The sequence below is a fragment of the Hyposmocoma kahamanoa genome, unplaced genomic scaffold, assembly GCF_003589595.1.
Source record: "Hyposmocoma kahamanoa isolate Upper Pololo Valley unplaced genomic scaffold, ASM358959v1 100021, whole genome shotgun sequence".
Lineage (NCBI taxonomy): Eukaryota > Metazoa > Arthropoda > Insecta > Lepidoptera > Cosmopterigidae > Hyposmocoma > Hyposmocoma kahamanoa.
In genome coordinates this window covers 2,068,240-2,086,975 of record NW_020653200.1, presented here as the reverse complement: position 1 = coordinate 2,086,975, position 18,736 = coordinate 2,068,240, and the positions used below count along the sequence as shown (strand labels likewise).

At 38.6% G+C, this 18,736-nt stretch overlaps 1 protein-coding gene across 2 annotated transcripts in view; it reads right to left on the bottom strand.

Moving 5' to 3' along the window:
* Positions 1-416: 416 nt before the first annotated feature.
* The window catches only part of LOC113226695 (CUB and sushi domain-containing protein 3), a 53,967-nt gene continuing 35,647 nt past the window's right edge, over positions 417-18,736 (bottom strand). The window contains exons 4-12 of one of the 2 annotated variants that reach the window (XM_026459425.1): positions 13,637-14,069; positions 9,126-9,334; positions 8,574-8,750; positions 8,266-8,445; positions 7,174-7,353; positions 6,619-6,950; positions 4,187-4,392; positions 3,246-3,405; positions 1,780-1,890 (exon numbers count right to left, since the gene is read on the bottom strand). In XM_026459425.1, coding sequence (XP_026315210.1) covers positions 3,246-3,405; positions 4,187-4,392; positions 6,619-6,950; positions 7,174-7,353; positions 8,266-8,445; positions 8,574-8,750; positions 9,126-9,334; positions 13,637-14,069 — 1,877 coding nt within the window. In that variant the 3' untranslated portion in view covers positions 1,780-1,890. Of the gene's footprint in view, positions 1,891-3,245; positions 3,406-4,186; positions 4,393-6,618; positions 6,951-7,173; positions 7,354-8,265; positions 8,446-8,573; positions 8,751-9,125; positions 9,335-13,636; positions 14,070-18,736 lie in introns of both variants that reach the window. The other variant, XM_026459419.1, reaches the window with a different exon arrangement.

Sequence of the window (18,736 nt, the reverse complement as noted above, 5' to 3'; positions counted from 1 at the left end):
ATATATCCAACTCATTTGCATTTGTTTGTTAATTACTCGTGTAATAATTTTTTTACAATTCTAGTTATTTGCGTAAAACTTTCTAGAAACCACCAAATGTAAATGAGTTACAAGTCGACAAAGGAAAATAAAAGGGCGCATTTTTTTTGCAGGTCGTCTTTTTTGTCGCGCATTTCAGACGAGCGGAAAAGAAAACACACCCCAAGCAGTGAACAATGATTAACTTCAATCTTATCTTAACTAATCTACAATATTATGTACAATAACTGTGTAACTGCTTATATCTAAGCTAACATGAAATCGATATATACGGATAACAGTGTCTTAAGAAAAGATCAAGGTAATCATAGTTTTAAAGCCGAGATAGATTATAAAATGCAGATTAAGCCTTTATGGAAGTGTGGATCTATTGAATAGGTACTACAGGAGGGATGTTCAATTAATAATTTAAATCAAACTTGAAACTAAAAATCACAACTACCTAATACCTAAGCCATTGGAATCGTTACATCGCCAAAGTTTGTTCTTAAAATTAAAATGGCTATAATTTATCGAAAGATTAAATATAAACACATAACTAGGTAAATAATTGTTTACAAAGATATAATTAACAAATAACAAACGAAGCCTACACAGTTATTTGGTACAGTGCCTGTTTGACTCCAGCCCCGTGGGCGTTGAGCAAATATACATTTTTACAGTATTCCGAACCAAACAATCGGAACAATAAAATTACCATCTAATATAACCCCCGTGCCTGTGCGTCGCTTACAGGCGAATGTGGACGAAACTGTATGTATCAAATTCGACAACAACAAAAAAATACGTTGTTTTTGCAGTTAGTTCGGAACACCAATTGCGCAAGTTGAACTTGCACTTGGTCGGTTTTTCTAAATCTAATTCCCCTCTCTTCTAGATCTAAGGACGGAAAAGTCTAGACGAAGATACATATCAATATTATGCAAGAAATGCCTTCGTGCTTGCTAACAAAGGAGGTAAGGATTGGAAGAAAGTCTAAAGATTTTAATAACCGAAAGGCACGTAAGTAAACTTAATATTTTCAATTAAAAGAACTTTTTCGAAGGAACTATAAATCAATACAGTGTTGACAGCAGCGCCAGCACGACAGCGCATGCTTTGCACGATAAGCGACACAAAAGCGTGGGATATTGTTCTCGCATTTGTATGTCGCTTCTCGCGTAAGTCGCGCCTTGTTGTCTTAGCACTGCAGTAGGGCTAGCACGATAAGGAGCGACTCGACATAAAGCGCGAGATCTCTATGCGAGAAAAGCAGCATCTCGCGCTTTATGTCGCTGTCGCGCTAGTCGCTTCCTATCATGCTAGCCCATAGTTGTCCCAAATTTGATGGAAGGTGCCGTACAAATCAGAAGTGCAGTGTTTTTTGTTATTACATAAACTGTTAAAAATTAACAAGTAATATTCGTAGAAGGAACACTTGATTTTACGTACCAAGTTGAAAATATTATTTAAACATATTTAATTGGTTTTTTGAACGCTGTTATACTTAAAGGGATAAATTTTGTCCTTCAATATCTAGGTTTGTGGTTGTGGTGAGCCCTCGGCGCGTGTACTACGGGGGGATATCTCGGCTCGCGGTGATGGTGGTGGTGATGGTGTCGCCGCTTGTCCCGGCCAGGGTGCGCGGACGGGTACACGTCGGAGACTACTAGCTCCGAGCCATCCTTGGGAGCCTCCCTGTCGTGGCGGCGGTGGCCGTGCTGACTGGCCTCGTGGAGCTCCTCCCACGCTTGGCGGTAGTACCGGTTGAGCCCGCTGCGTGACTCCGACGACGACGAGTCGATTGATGCCACCGTGTTGCAGTCAGCTGACACGTGGTGACGGTACCGCTTGCCGTCGTTGTGTTTCCTGCTGCAAATTGAATACATTGTTTGGTTATTGATTCTATCAGTTCATGGTGACTTACGCGCACGCGTCCGTTTTCTATCAAGGTGGTTACATGGCCTTAGCGGTAGTGCCGCTGTAGAAGCTGTAGAAGCTTTATTACAAAATTTTACATCTTGATTATACAGTACGCGGAACAAAAGATATAAAATAGGTCAATGGCAATAGTCGTTCTATTCAAAGCCTTTGACGGGAGAAGAGAAATAAGTATATAAATAATAAAGCAAGTTGATTTTTTCTACATAAGCCAAATATTTTGCGTGATTGTTTGAAATTAAGCTTAATCTCGCGGTTATTACATTTGGTGACCCGAAATTGTGCTAATGTGCTCTTTAAATGTACTTTATTTTTGTAGTTTTGATCCTAATGAAAGAAATATAAATTAAAAATTGGATAATGAAAAATTTAAATTAATTTCTCTTTTATCAATCAAGAAGTGACTAGTTCATATCGAGTTCTTAGGTTATCGCCATTATTACACATTGGAATTGAAACTATTTTTCAAATCTAACAAACAAACCAAAGTTGTTTGTTCCAAACCACATCGTATATACTATACTTATTTGTTTTTTTAAGGATTTGCTTGAAAAAAAATTACGCCGTTTAGATCCGAGAAATAGTTTCTATTCCAAAGTGACAAGTTGTTAACGATAACAAAGCGAAGAAAGAAAAATTTACAGCCTGTGAATACATTAAACGATGCAGTGGATATAGTGCATCGCCTTCTAATGATCAAAAAGGTGTGACGCTGTATACGATGTGCTTACGTCGTGTAATGCTAGTGCGTTCCGTTCTGCCAATGTGTCCCAATAGCAGATTTAGGTGCTATCCCTGCCCGGTGTGGGTGCGCGCGATGACATAGTGGCTGCTATGCGGAGCGATACAAGAGAAGGCATAATTCTATCGCAATATAATAAATACCAATTGCTTGAAACACACGATATTGCATTTAATTAGCATCCCTGCTGAAACTTCATTTTAATTTTGCCGTAAATACTAGAGATTTATCCGTTAACGTCGTTCTAAAAAGAAAGCTTTCAATAAGCCGTTCGTCACAGCAAGGATTACATAATAAATAGGCTACTTCACTTCTATAGATATTAGGCATAACTGTGATAAGACACTACAAAATAATGGCTAAATTAAACTTGTTTAGATACCTAGTAGTCGAATATTCGTAACATGTGATTGCCTATCTGCATCAAAAACGTCTTTTTGACGTTTTGTAGCAGCACACTGAGAGAAGACCTTACATCAGCCACCATGTCGACGCGGTGTCGTGTGCAGGCGGTTGGTACCTCAAAATATAAACGCCAACGCACTCATAACGGGTTGGAGAAGTGTCCGGCGCGATGCGCGTGGCGATGCGCACGCGCTATTTCCCGCCGCCCCACCTGCTGGTCGGGGAATGGCAGCGCCAATAACGTGTACCACCGCGAGGGGAGCTCGCGCACCGCCGGCGGGGCACGCTTCTGCCCACCGCTATAGGAACAAGGTTCATTGCACTGACGCACTTTTAGATGTATCACACAATCACACCAGTTACCTGGTCTCGGGAATTCCCTGCCGACGTGAGTACCAGAGGAGAGAGGAAACCTGGGAATTGAACCTAGGGCCTTACTCACATATCTCTTAAGTTCCATTCTATTAGCAACCCATGTATACGCCCAGCTGTGAGACGTATCAATCTCTTAAGTGTTTAATCTTAATCGCCTATTAAAACGCTTCAATATGCTACGTCTACGTGTAGACGAGGTCCATTTAAGGAAAGGAAAATGAGAAAGTTAAGAATTTTTGTTCCTACATAGTTAATTAGTGTTGAAACAAAAAGAAGTACAGTTCCTGTAATAAATACTAAGGCATTTATATTTTAAGGTACTACCATACCTCATAGGGCTGACAGAGCGTGAACAGATGTAGAAAGTAGGCTTAATTCAGAAGTCCTCTACGTTTATACCTGTCGGCTTTCAAGAGCCTTATATATTAAGTGATTTATACAAATATTTATAAGTAGATTGAACTAATGTTTTATGTATAATTATTTGTTATTCTATTTTAAGTGTACCCTATTTCACATGTCATCAAGAAAACGTACAACCTAATAAGCATTTAAATGCATTGCGCTGAAACCCGAACGATGATCAAAATGGTAACATTCCGTTCATGTTGCTTACAAGTAGGCGCGGGTATAAAAGCGAGTCGCGTTCACAACATCGGGTCCCCACGTTAACAAAACGAATTATCTTGTAATATGACGACTCACCTCCTGACCAGAATGACGATGGTGGTGATGATGGCGACGAGGAACACGAGCGCCCCGAAGGCGCCCAGCGCAACGACAGCCCCGATATTGAGACGCGCCCCCGTAGTTCCTGCTGAGCTTCCCGACCCGCGGCTGCCGTCCACGGGCTGTGGCACGTTGACCCGCGGCGTCTGCTCCGCACGGATATTGTTGCCACTGCCGATTATCTGTGTAAAAGCATTACATTTATCAATTAAAATCACATAAATAAACGTAAGGTTGCACGGAAGGAGTTTCCCCGTAACACGTATATTCACAATCATTTAAAAAACACACAGTTATTTAAAAAAGTTAAAAACGTATTTTTGTAGCTTGTGGTATTTCAATCGGAACAGTAAAGAATATTTTAAAAGAATATGATAAAAAAGTCAACTAAAAAGGCACGAAAGAAAAATACATAATTGTTAATTAAATATTCATTGTTAGTTATATAAAAGAAGTACACTTTATTTACTTCTATATTTTTGTGTAGGGTAGGGTGGTCGACAGTGAACCAAGTGTACACTATGAACCGCGCCAATAACCCATAAACGCGACATTGGAATTTGGTGCAAATCGCATCAGATGAGCTTCTACTATATGCACCTCTCTCTTCCTAGTCTACAGCGAGCTAGCGGCACAGATGCCCGGGGGCGGTGATGTTTTTTATTTTTTACCAAAAAAACCAAACCATTTCTCTTTATTAAAAAAACCATGATTTTATAAGGATTGACTGTATTTGGACAAAAATGAAGTAATACTTTATCATACCCAGTAAAATTACCTGTAATTCTAAGTAAAAAGTGTAAAATGTAGGTCCATAGATCCAGAGTTACAGCTCTTGAAAATTTGGGTGAAATATTGTTAAACACCTGACCCTACTTGCTTATTTACATATAGTAAATGTTATTAAAAATAAGGCAATAATTTTACATCTCTACATTTCACACGAAAATCAAAACAAAACAACAATAAAATACGTTGACCAAAATTCAAATTATTATAGATTTTAAATTTAATAAGTAATGGGCACGGAAATTAATATTCGTGTGCATTCGGAAATCCGATGATTGCCGAGGGACATTGAGAAAATAGAAGCACTGTACGTCTGGCGCAACCTGGGCAACAATCAGCGAGAACCTTACACGGATTAGCAAATATTTTCATCACGATGGCAAAAAAGTCCCATAGTTCTGGGCTGCAATTCTATACCATCGATACGACAGGAAGAAGTTACCTTTCATCACTACTGTCCGTGGTATGTACCACAGCGTATGAAAATGTACGGATTAAAACTAAACAGCCTCTTAGACACTGTAGCGGACTGTATTAATGGGTATATATATATAAAGAGGGTCTTAGAATGATATCGTCGTGATTAAGGAAACGAATGTTCCGCCAATGAAGTGGCGTCTGGGACGTACACAGAAGCTCTATCCAGGAGTGGATAATATTACAAGAGTGGCGGACATCTTTACAGGACGAGGCACCATACGACGAGCCGTCCGGAGGCTATGTGCCTTACCCAAATCTGAAGCAACCTTTTTTATTCTCGAGGCTCTACCTCCTCGAGGAGGGGCAGTATTTTAGCGCTCCTTGGTTGCTGTGGCTGCTGGCTACGATGGCTTGACGTTTATTATTATTGATTTTATTTTGTTCCAAGAAAAAGGTCATATTTTTATTTTTATTGTTATAAAGATTTTTAAGAAAAACCTTCTGATATGCACTAATAATGGAGTCTTATTTATCGGCGTTAACAATTTGGTATATATATACATATATCAATAATAAAGAAAAGGCGCCAAAAACAATGACATTTAAATTTAGAATTTAAATATATAACTAAAACTTAAAATAAAATATACACAAAAGAGATTTGTAGCGACTGATGCGATTCGCTATAACCTAACCTAACTCATTTCATGACGTAACTACTAAGCTACAATAAGTTTAATGACGTGAAAGGACTACTGCTGCTACATCTGGGATGGCTCCAACCGATACCAGTTAGCTGTTTTGGACTTGGTGGAGCGGTTGCAACGACTGTCGTATGGAGTCAAAGCTTAAGTCACTAAAATCAGAAAAATTACCTACTTGTCGGTTTTCTATCGAAAATGTTTCGGAGAGGGGTGGAACTAAATTTTAAAATTCCTGCGCACATCGTTCCACTTTCGGTCTATTAGAAAGCCCGGAACATTCCGTCCTTGTGTCATTGACTTAGTATTCATTTATACAAAGTGCTTTGCTGTTATTATCTTTGTGTAAGTGATTAGAACACATAGTAGATTTACAGGGTTTTTCAATTTAGAGTGAATATGCATTTACTAGGTACAATTGTTTCCAAGCGCTCTTCTATACTACATAAAAAAAGCTAAAACTTAGTAGATTAATTATTGAGCAAAATAGTCCCATACCTGGGTCTCTCTGGGATGGTTGGCTACTATGATATGTGGTACATGGCTCGTAGGCGACTCTTGCGCGTCACTAACGGTTGATTTCCGTTCGGGCCTCTCGTACGTCTTCGTTGTCGGACGTTCGTAACTTCTAGTCGTTGGCCGCTCGGTAGTAGTCTTTGGTCGCGGGCGAGGACGATCTGGGGCCACGAAAGGTGTGGGTGAGGAGATCGGGCGCGGAGATGAGCGTAGACGAGTGGGTATGAAGCGAGATGTGGTGGGGGGCAGGGTGGTTGGAGGGAATGTGGTAAGCGGAGGTGTTGCCGTAGTTGACGTTGTTGACCTTTCTTCTGCTGCAAATGCAAAATAAACCAACTAAGAATAACACTTTCCCGTATCAATACCTATGTTGTGAAGATTGAGAAACGAAACCCGGATACAAACTTGTTCAGAGAACTGAACGAGTCGAGTCCCACTAAGGGGCCTTGCTGTGGAATCCTAGTGTTTCGGATGAAAAGGCCGATGAGTGCTTTAGACTGTAAAGAAGTTAAAACCTAAGTATAGTCGTATGCTTACGCGAGCAATGCGGAGCTGGATTGTCCCAAAGACCGTTGGCCAGGCAGGCGATGCGAGGCGCACCGTGCAAGATGTAGCCGCGTGCGCACGCGTACTCCGCCTCGGCACCGAATACCGATGCGTTGAGCGAAAGCGCCACACGTCCGTTCGGGATCTGCGCCGGCGGTTCGCACTGCACCACTGCAACAACCAATAGAGTTAGCATTTGAGAAGAACGCAGGATTCTGTTTTATGCACCAATGCACCCTGTCCTTTGAAGAGAAGGTAAGTAACTATTTAAGTCTTTCAAAAGTATCGAATACAACAATGCGCTAATTTAAAAATTTATTTGTAAATTATTTGTATATGTACTAATAGTACTCGTATGTATAGATCTTGGGCGACTGTTGCGCATCTATAACGGTTGGTTTCCATTTGGGCCTCTCGTACTTCTTTGTAAAGGACATTCGTAGCTTCTACCTAAATTCAGCCCAAATCCCCAAAATTCTTGTAGACGTTTAGTTTTGTTATTTCGTTGACCAGTTATTGCTACTTATGTTTACAAATAATTACTTATCTAGGTACCTATCTTAAGAGCATTCGTTGTATCGCGATTGCCGGCACCTAGTGTTGTTTCTACAATAACGGGCGTCTGTAATTAGATCTCCTATCAGCTGAGAACACCTCACAATGAGCTGTTCACGTGAGCTCTGGCTTTCTAGCGGTAATACACACTACTATAGTAAAATAAAGAAGACCTTCGTAATACGACACAAGTACTTTCGGTTTCGCGCGAGCTTCGTTAGTTAAGATAGGTATGTGTATTACGTGCTAAATGAAGTTCCTTTGTGTGTGTAACTTTAGGTGCGAAACTTTGTCGATGATACAATTTGCCTTATTCCTCTTGTACTTGTACCTCTACAGTGAAGAAAAACACAGTGACAATTGGAGTATTGTTCCACTACATTTCTCTATATTTTTTATAAACGACTAAATAGTGGTAGTACTAAGTGTTTAATAAAACTGGACAACGATAATAAATCGAGTGTATGAATATAGTTCTTTTTTTAATATAAGGTGCTTATTTTAAGTTTTTAGGGCGTATTAGCTCACCATCACATCTCGGCGGAGGGCCATTCCACCGCTCATCGATGTCGCAGACGAGTCTAGCTCGGCCTACCATTTCGTATCCGTCGTCACAGGAGTACTGTACGTGCGATAGGTATGATACCGATCCGTTGATCAGCTTGTAGCGTCCGTGGAGGACGTCTGCTGGGTAACCACATACTATGCCTAGAAAGAAATAAAAAATCATACATAAAGCCTTGGCTCAACTATTTACAAAGCTGGGGCGCAATTAAACACATAGTGCTGAGGCATAAGAGTAGGCAACTCCATGGAGGTGATAAAGGCCTACTTACGTTTACAAACGGGCGGGAATTCATCGTAGAAACCCGTGTCGAGACAGGTCCTCACTGTGGGCCCGACCAGTAAATGACCTTCGTCACACGAGTACTCCACAGAGGCTCCCACCTCGAAACTCTCAGCCACCATTGTAGAGTTTGGAGGCTGCTCAGGTCGCCCGCACGCTTTGGGTTCTGTTGAGGAAGAGTGGGCTTAGAGCGAACGTAATAAAGAGATCATTCTTTAAATTTGGACAGGAAATAGAGCGCTTATTTTGGAAAATATGGCAGGCGATTAACGATAATGAACTGAGTCCAGTACAACAACTTGGTTAAGGTCATAAAGTTATGGATGAAACAATGGAAAACACCGCCAGCTTTCTCACAATAACAAAAAGCATAAACTTTTACACAGAAGTGACACACTAAAACAACCCAGTTACGAAAATTGATTTGAGCACCGTTACGAGAATCGCGTTCGCGTTGCAATTACAAGTATCATTCGCAGTTGACACACGTGGCAACTAGGAGTCGCAAAGCAGAAAATCGCTCGAAAAAAGTGTCACTTACTATGTTGGCAGATGTAATTGAGCCTAGTTTTACAGTCGGTAACGGCCCAAAGCCAGCCTTTGCTTCCGTCGAAGCGGACGCACTCCTCGGAGCCGCCTGGGGCGTTCCAGAAGGACACGATTACATCACCGCCCTCCACCCACTTCCAGTTTAAGGGATCCTGGGGATCCCGCACTGCGCCCATCCAGTACTGACTGCTACTGTCGCTCCTGTTAAAGAAAGGTCGCTATGAGTTTTATTACAGTGTACAATGAATTCGTCGTGGTTGCCAATAACGTCTTGTAACACGTTTACAAACCCCATAATTAAGCAAACACAAGCAAACCAGGAATTGATGAAACTCAAAATTTGCGACAGAAATTTACCAGTCAGCGTAAAATTGTATAAGGTGTGTAGGGTCTATTAATATAAGGAGATTCAGTCCTGATACAATAAACGATAAAGCAGTACCCACTGTACATTTCAACTTAATAAAAGACTTGATTAAAAAAGCTTCCATAGATTCCGTTGCTGGATATTTTAATACTTATATATATAATAACAAATATTTATTGCGTAATTTTGATAGGTAATTATCATAGATTACCAAATTGTAAATGCTAAGTGAGAACGTTTTTACATGGTTCAAACACTCAGTCAATTTAATTTTCATTGATATTTATAAAAACTGTTGAACATTAAAAGTCCTTTTTGGTACCACCATGTTCATTACTAATAAACTGCTAAATACCATGCGCAGCAAAATCTCAAAATATATATTAATTATATAAAAAAACGTTCACACAGCAGAAAAGTAAACCGCATTGCAATGTATATAATCACAAAAAAATTGCTTTTTTTTTGCGAAAAGTGTGTTTCGGAGAAGTATAGTGACAGTAAAAAAAATATTTCTTCTTTGACAATGGCCAGTGAAGCATCATTTTCTTTTCGTATTAAGGTCAACTTATAGAGGAACTGTTTACTTTTATACTACGTGGTAAAGACGTAAAATCATCGGGGATAGTGCAAATACGCGTATGTAGCATTGGTAAAAGGCGCGTATCTGCACTAAACCAAAGTTTACAAGAGAATGATTGAACGTCACTTTCAATTTTACATAGTAAGCATTGAATTATGTTGTTTACGGACTGATAACAATAGATTCCACGTTGGCACGACAGTTACGTGTATTTGATTTGGCCACTAATTTACTGAAATGGAAACTTACATATAATCCAAAACTAGTTGCGCGTTATTGCGCTATCCCCGACGAAATGTGCTTACCACCAGAAACAGCAATCGCTCTAAATGGCTTGGGCGTTTACTCATGCGTGCAAAATCGAGTTAGTACGATATTATAACGTCTTCTCGTCATTGCTCTGTGCAACGACGACAAGACGTTGCAACTAGTTGTACTAAGGGTAGAAGTAATTACATTATTTCTCGGTTGAGGGGGTAACAAGTAGACCGAGATAATCAACAATTTGCGGGAGAACGTGACACGCATATGACCTGTAAGCTGGGGCCGGCGTGGGGTAAAACGTCTTGGCGCAAATATTACCATGTATGTAATCGTATTGTAAAATGTGTCCAAAGTAATCATAACTTTTTTATAAAAATAAAACCAAGCTCTTAAGTTTATTCGCTTTCGGTGTATTCGGCGGTCTAGTCAACGGTAACCGGAACGCATAATATGGAAGACCTCGCCAAAACGAATCATATGAGCCCAAACACAAGGTAGCAATTCATTAATCTGACATTGCATTGCATTATCTGCCTCCGTGGTTGAGCCACAACCATGACTGCCACGCAGAGGTCCCAGGTTCGATTCCCGGGCCGGGAGAAATATTTGTATGGCCTACATTTATTTATCTCGTGAGTTGTCTATGTGTGTGTCCATGGCACCCGCGACACAGGGTTTCCCTAGTGCGGGGCTATGTTGAGTGTGTACGTTATTATTATTATTATTACATTTCTATCATCTGACCAACTCTAGGCATTTTATTTTTATTGGAATTACATCGAAATGCCAAGTTTTATTGAAATTAAATAAACCGGGCTAGTTCCCTAACTTGCCACTTTTAGGAGTAGAATATTTTCTTTGAACTTCAATGGACCCACTACCGAGACCATTTCCAACAAAAAAGAATCATCGAAATAAAAAATACATTCAAATTCAGAACCTTGTCCTTTTTTTAAGTCGGTTAAAAATAAACCAATTACGATATAAAATCACTGTATGATTTGTCGTTGTAACGAAATGATCTATGAAATGATATATTTTGAAAAAATGTTTTCTATATTGACTGCATATGTTACTATTGACTCTATAAGAAATCAACTCGGAACTTACCATTATATATAAGGATTGCTCATATCCCTGAGCCATCTAGGTGTATACGACATCTGAAAGCCAATCTACGAAACTGTACTACACGTATGATGATGCGGTTTTTGATTTCCAATCACATGTCCGCTACGCGATCAACGCGGCTTCGACACTATGAGCGCGCGCCGTTACAACTGTCCCAGTCATGTGCTCAAAGTTAACTATAATGTGTTTGATCTCACTACAAAACTGTGTTTAAAGTGTACTATGTTAAGAAATAATGTATTGAACTATATGTTCGATATAATTCAATAAAGATTTTTATTTTTTGATTTTTCATTCTTTTCTTTCTTTTTCTTTTTTTTTTCTAATACACACTCATATTTAAAAATTTTTTTTTTAATTTTATTCATCATTGCGTAGTATCGACGTTAATTCATTATATTATATTGCTTTACAACCGATTTTCTGTTGACATCTTCTCCGATCCAGCTATCTACTCTTCGCCATTGGTAGGTCTGAAATCTCTTTAAAAAATCTTTGCAGACAAGCATACCAAACATCGAGTACATAACCAGAAAAATAGAGACGAAATGTCATTCAAACAAATTGAAAACTATTCTGCTATGTCATTAGTCATTACGGTGACAACTGCGCTCCTATTGGCCAGCCCGAATTCGAAACAGTTGAAGGGTGTCGTTAATTGTTTCACTTCAAATCGACCAGTTTAACTTGAGCTTTGCTATAATGGACGATAATTAAAAAAATACAAGTTTAATATTTAATTACCTATGAAATGTGATTTCGTTTGCTTTGTAATTAGATTTTTCCTGTTTTTCCCACACCACCATTAGGAACAGCCCCCATAGTTACAGATATTAGGATATTTATTACAATAATACAGAATATTTTTTGGAAAATATTTCAGCTTTCTAATTTGTAATTTCAGTGCAAAAGAGAGTTGATATTTAAAAGTGATATAAGGCCCATTTGCCTGATGAGATGCCAGGGATGGATGGCGCTTATTTCGTCTCTATTTCTGGTTTTATACTCGATGATACCAAATCACATGTAAGAAAAAGGTATATAGAACTGTCTGTATCTGGTCATATGTAGAGTTTGAAATAAATTTATAGGTATTGTTATGTATATGGAACAACATAACAATAAGTAATTGACATGTTAATTTATAAGCTACGAGCCAATTTAGCATTATATTGGGCAAGACGTACGCGCGTAAAGATGTACAACCTTAGAAATACTTGCGTAAGCTACTAGCTATCAAAAATCTAGGTTAACACTCGATTTGTCTGCTTTGATTACTTCCTACATCGTTATGATAGATTTGCCTGCGATTCAATACCGCACAGATTGCCGGAAAGATGCCACAAGTCATCCTCGCGACGTTACGTAAAATCTATAGAATTTTCCGCAAATGCAATACATAGTACTTCCGCAATAGAGCTTCCACACACACACACACACACACGATACTATAACGTTGGCTATTGGTGATTTGATTCAATGCTAGATCACGTTTTCGCGACTTTTGAGTATTTAGTTGCAGCATTGTGCCCGCTAAGCACGTTTTACGATACTGAATTCGGCGATCTAATGGATGCAGAGCATTCGCTTTCTGTTAAATGTGAATTCTTTTAAAACTGCTGCGAAAATGCCGACGTAAAGTAACGTGTGTGGGGTGAGTTTAAAAAACATTAAATTCACATCAGCGCATTGTCAGCCATTCCATCGCTTTCGACCGATAATCGTTCGTAGAAAATTGTTCGAAGACAAACTACACGTCACAGTCATTTGGATCATCATTACATTGATGAAAATTGCAACCGTTTCAAACACTATAAACGATATAAATGTTTAAGTGAAGTCTCTTATGTAAGTTTTGTACCATTGTTAACTGCATAGGTAGGTACTTACTGGAAAGAAGTGACATGTACAGGAGAATTGTGCGTGTTAAAATGTTATGTGCATTTTGAGAAATTAAAACAATGAACTTTTATTATCATCACGTGTGTAACCGTGTATCTATACATGAATTTCGTGTAAAGTATGGACCTGATTAGGATGATATTTTTTTATAATATAATAGTTGTATGAAGGTATTGGAAGTAGTGGTCAGATAATAACATATTTAAAATGTTTATATAACTAGATCGTAACGCCAGCATAATATTAGGTAGCTCACCTATGTCGCCGCCACAGCTCCCAGCTTATGAACCCTTGGAGAGCAGGGTTGCTTTCCGACACGAGAGTACCACCCCTTGCTCTGCAAAACGCCAGGGCTTCTCTGAACGACGTTGGTTGACGATCGTAGAACACGTAACATTTTCCATTGTACGTAGCCGTACTACCCGGAGGTTGGTCTCTGAATTGCGGACATCTTTCTATCGGCAGCGCTTGGTCGGTATACACGAAGGCTTCGCAAATAGATAACTGGCTCGGTGTGGTTGCTTCTAGGTGGACGCTAACGAAGGCTCCGGGCATCGGAGGATTGCAGGGCAAGAATAACGGTTGCCCCTCCTCGAGGAACCCGGTAAAGCGGTTGCAGATTGGGTTAGTGCCGAGATCGGGGCGGTTGTTGCCCACGCGCACTACTATTACTGCTGGCTTGTTTGCTCCTGCAAGAGATAAAAATATTTTGATGTTCTTGAAAAATGTTTACAAGTCATACTAATCTCCGTCACGTGGGCGTCGGTAAGGAGAGCATTTCAATTTCTCAAAACTCATTTTACTAATTCATTCATTCATTGTGGCGATAGATGTAAGAACACGAATAATATATTTAATAACAATTTTATTAGAGCTCATATGAGCAGTTTCACGACTGTTCTTTGTGATATTTCTATAGGCCCCAACATAATCAACGTGTTGCGTACTACGTTATATTGTTCTTTCATGTCAAAATGTAACCGTCATAATATTACGTACAGCATTTGTTAATACAATCCTCGAAGCACAAGAGAACTTTCGTTACGGGTGCATCGGCATTTGTCTCGCGAATACTTTCACTCGCAGGTAGCTATTTGGAGTCACTGGGGCCTGTCCGCAAACGCTCATAATTTAATATAATAATGCAGGTTGGAAGGGTTCTGGTTAGATTAAATCGGTGGAAAGTAGTGTCACTAAGCCGCGCAGTGTCGTTGAGGAATTCACTCATTGCGAGACTCGGGGAAATTGCCTGTGACAGAGTCGAATGGTTTTGCGGGGAAAATAACTGGCATCGTTGTATCGGACTCCATTTTCCATTGTCTATTCGCGTTGTGAGCTGTTTCCAATCCGAGAAAACTTTATCTGTCGTAAATGTTAATATTGTTTTTTAATTACAGCTACCACAGGCATGTGGTGGTCGCTTTTGAATTCTATTTGTATTGTAATAGGGACTATGGATTTGACATGTATCTATTTAGTTAAAGAAATAACGCCTTTGAAAATTTCTTCGTGAAGTAATTTTACCTGTGAATAGACACAAATGTGTTTTCTTGTAAATGATGATAGTTGTGATGTCTTTTTCCATGGCTATATAGTATTTATATCATGAACTTTTGTGGCAATAAGAAGTTTTGTCTTTTATTTGCTTATAATTCGGGCTATTTTAATTTTGAAATAAAAGCTAGTTTAGATATATTTTCTATACTTCCGTCAAGAAAAGATTGGCTACCAATCTTTACCGTACTTTCTTGCTGAACTCTCTTCGTAATCATCTTATTGTTTTTTTTTTATACTCGTATAATATGTACATACAGGGTACCTACCCATGTATATAAACGGCTGGCGTAATATTAAATAAGATAAAAGTAAAAAAATTTTTTTTTTTTGCTTATCTGTTACTTTGTTGCCGCTTATGATCTTTATTCTCTCTGTCTAAGGCTGGTCGGAACATACCTCTTTTAAGATACGTACACTTATGCTCACCTTTTGTATAATAATAATTAATAAGTATAAAGATAAGCAATAAAGAATATAATATTATCTGTTATTATTGACGGTAATGATTTACTTTAACCGCTGGTAGAACACCGAGTGTTTATTGTAACTTTTATTAGTTAGTAATATGCTGACGCGACGCGGTGTTCGAGCATGTGGGTTGGATGGCGGCGCAACTCTACACTCTACACCGTATCACAAATAAAGGTCAAACTTACCCGTACGACTCTGCCATTGACATAATTTTATTTATTTAAAACTTATATTGCGTAATTATATTTACACGACATTAAATAAAGTATAGTAAACAATTATATACAGTTTTGTATACAATGTACAATAATTCGGGAATTGTAGATATCCTACACTTGTTATTATTATTATTATTATGTTGTTGACTTTGAAATGGTAGAGGTCTGGTCATACATATCTGACGACGAATTGACGACTGACCGATGGGGGAGCGAGTCCTAGAGTGGAGACCACGGCTCGACAAACGTAGTGTAAGACGATGTGATGATGATTATGTTTGTTTGATAAACGTTCCCTCTTTGTGCCTGTTCCAAAATCGACTTTGTAATTTTAATTGACTTCCGAATAAGTTACTTATTTTTGCTGCTCGACTGTTCTTGGTAATAGTTATACCTATCTACAGGGTTCATATTGGTTTTACTACATTCCTGTTACAAAATTAAATTCGTCGAATAGTTTTGCTTTTGGAAACGCCAATTAACTAGATCAACCGCACCTACCCAATGCATAATTTTACGAGTACATTTAATCGCTAGTGGAAGACGACTGTCTTCTACCCATAGATATAGAAAAAAAGGGAGATATGTAATGACGCTATGTAAGATCGGGTACCGATGTCGCCACTTTTTAGATTGTGTGCAATTCAAACTTTACGCTCTATTATCTACTACCATAACTTAAAGATTTTGATTGGGTATGGCTTCAAACCTGAAAACGACGTAACACAATTTTAAAATTTAACATATTACAATATTTCAGTATTTTTTTCATCCTGGTTCAGCCATTCACCATCAGGTGGCGTTTTAGTAAAAATGCTACTAGTATATAATAGCCAACTATTACACGTTAGATGGCGCTGAAACTCATTTTTCGTTACACTAAGAACTCGCGGAGCGGATTTTACCCGCGTCTGCCGCGAGACCGCGGCATCTGTAGAATATAACAGTTAAGTATGTAAAATTAGTAGCACATTTCACGGCGCGTTTTACGCTTGTAGTGGTGACGGTTGCTCGAGGTTGCGGCGGCGGGGTACTAGTAGAACCGCTCAGGACGCGATGACCTGCGCGCTTGGTAGCCGTCGTCGCCCGCACACTTTGGCGGTCGGTTCAGGCGCAATGTGGAGCAGGCGCACGCGAGTTGAGTTCTCTATTAACTGCGCGACTTGCAATTAACTCCCACTAACTTCGCGGTCCGTTCCGCAATCGCAACGGTTTCGTCCCCGCAACCGCGGCGGCTACGTGCCCGCACAAACTTGCAGGGTCGTGAGTATTGAAATAAAACCGCTGTGTAGCAGCCCCGGCGGGCGCGGATGGAAACCGCTCCGTGAATTGTTAACCTTATTAACCTTAAACTGACGCTACTCAACGAGGGATGTGGTCCTACCTAATCGATAATTGGAAACCATGTGGCTGTTTTTAATATTAAAAAAATATTCCATTTTTCATACTATATCTACACTGGTGCTGGTGTATTATTAAATTAGTGTATTAATATTAATTATTACTATTTTCTTAATGGCGGCCACTAGGCTTGGACTAGTGTCAGTTTTATAAGAATAATATAAAAAATGTGGCGACTGTCGCCAGTGTCTATTTTCCATGACACGTTACCACGGCTTGGTGAAGCTGTCACTGTGAAGAGTACACTCGAATCATCAACGAATTTAATAAATTAAATTATGTTGTTTTTTATGAAGGATTTATGTAATTTTCTATAATTGTTTCTAATTTATTTTGCATGCACATGTAAAATAAAGCCGATTTTATTTTATTTATTTTTTAAATGCATTTGCTATGGAAATTGAAACAAAGTCAGAAATAGTAATAAGAAAACCAATCTTTCGATTTTCCTGCAGCTTAAATCCAACCTCCTTTTATTTTAAACTCATTGGAAAAACTTAAAAATAAAAAGTACTCTACGTTTAATGTACGAGTAGTTATAATGGAATTTAAATATCTTAAATATCTAAAACAATAATACACATACATTTTTCTCTAAGCAAGAGCAACATACAAATTGACATGAAATTGAAACGATTGTCCGAAATATGAGTTGGGTTAAAGTTACTCGAAATAAAATGTTTAGTAACAATAATAATAATAATAACAAAATAAAAGAAATCAATTTAAGGTGAAAGCTTTTCGCTTCGATATTTTAGGGACTTTAATTACAAAAATCATAGTAAGAAATTCAAACATTTCAGTAAAAATTTATTGTCGATAAACATCAGTCATCGTAAATGAACATCACTATATTTGAGCCAAGAAATTTCTATGGAGACAAAAAGAAAACATTGAATAATAATAGAAATAGTAACTAAAAATGCAAATAGCCGGTGGAATGTTATCTCACTGGTTTTAAAATTTTGTTATGATCATAAATTTTGTATGATCATTTTGATCATAACGAGACGACTCACGCCCCCATACCATATCCTCCCCTTTTTTTCTATATCTATGCTTCTACCTAATTGATAACAAATAAGAAAGATCGAATGAATTGAAAAGAATTCAAATGAAAGTACAATAAAATGAAGTGTGTGAGAGAGACGAAAAAATCGTCTCTTGAAGTTAACATCGCAAAAGAAGAACAAAACGAAGAAAACAGTTGTTTTTCCCTGTAACTGTTTTATGAGTGTTAAATGTACTATACAGAGAATAAGTGTACTGGTATAATACGTATACTAAGTCACTCCTTGAATAGAAAAAAATGCCGCTTAGTAGTTGGCAGTTTTTTATGATATCAATAATTGACGGGACAAACAAGTCGTACGCCTGGTGCTAAGCGACACGCCTGTCCATAACAGTATCAGTGCCCCTCAGATATTTAAGTCGCAAAGATCAGAGGAGTATTGTCCCTGCGCCATAATTTGAAAAGTCCCGCGTGCCCGTAATTCCAGCAGCTTTAATGTTAGGCGGCAGGAATAGGTAAGGTGGCAGTAATTCCCTTGACGAACTCTTTCACGAGGAGCTCTACTGCTACTAAAAGTATTACGTAGTCTAGTATAACTACCACTACTACTGCCATTAATGGGTATTAATAATGGGTAATATCAATAGGTAGCAGTTAGGAATAACTAGGAATAATCCTAATAAGAACAAATGTGAAA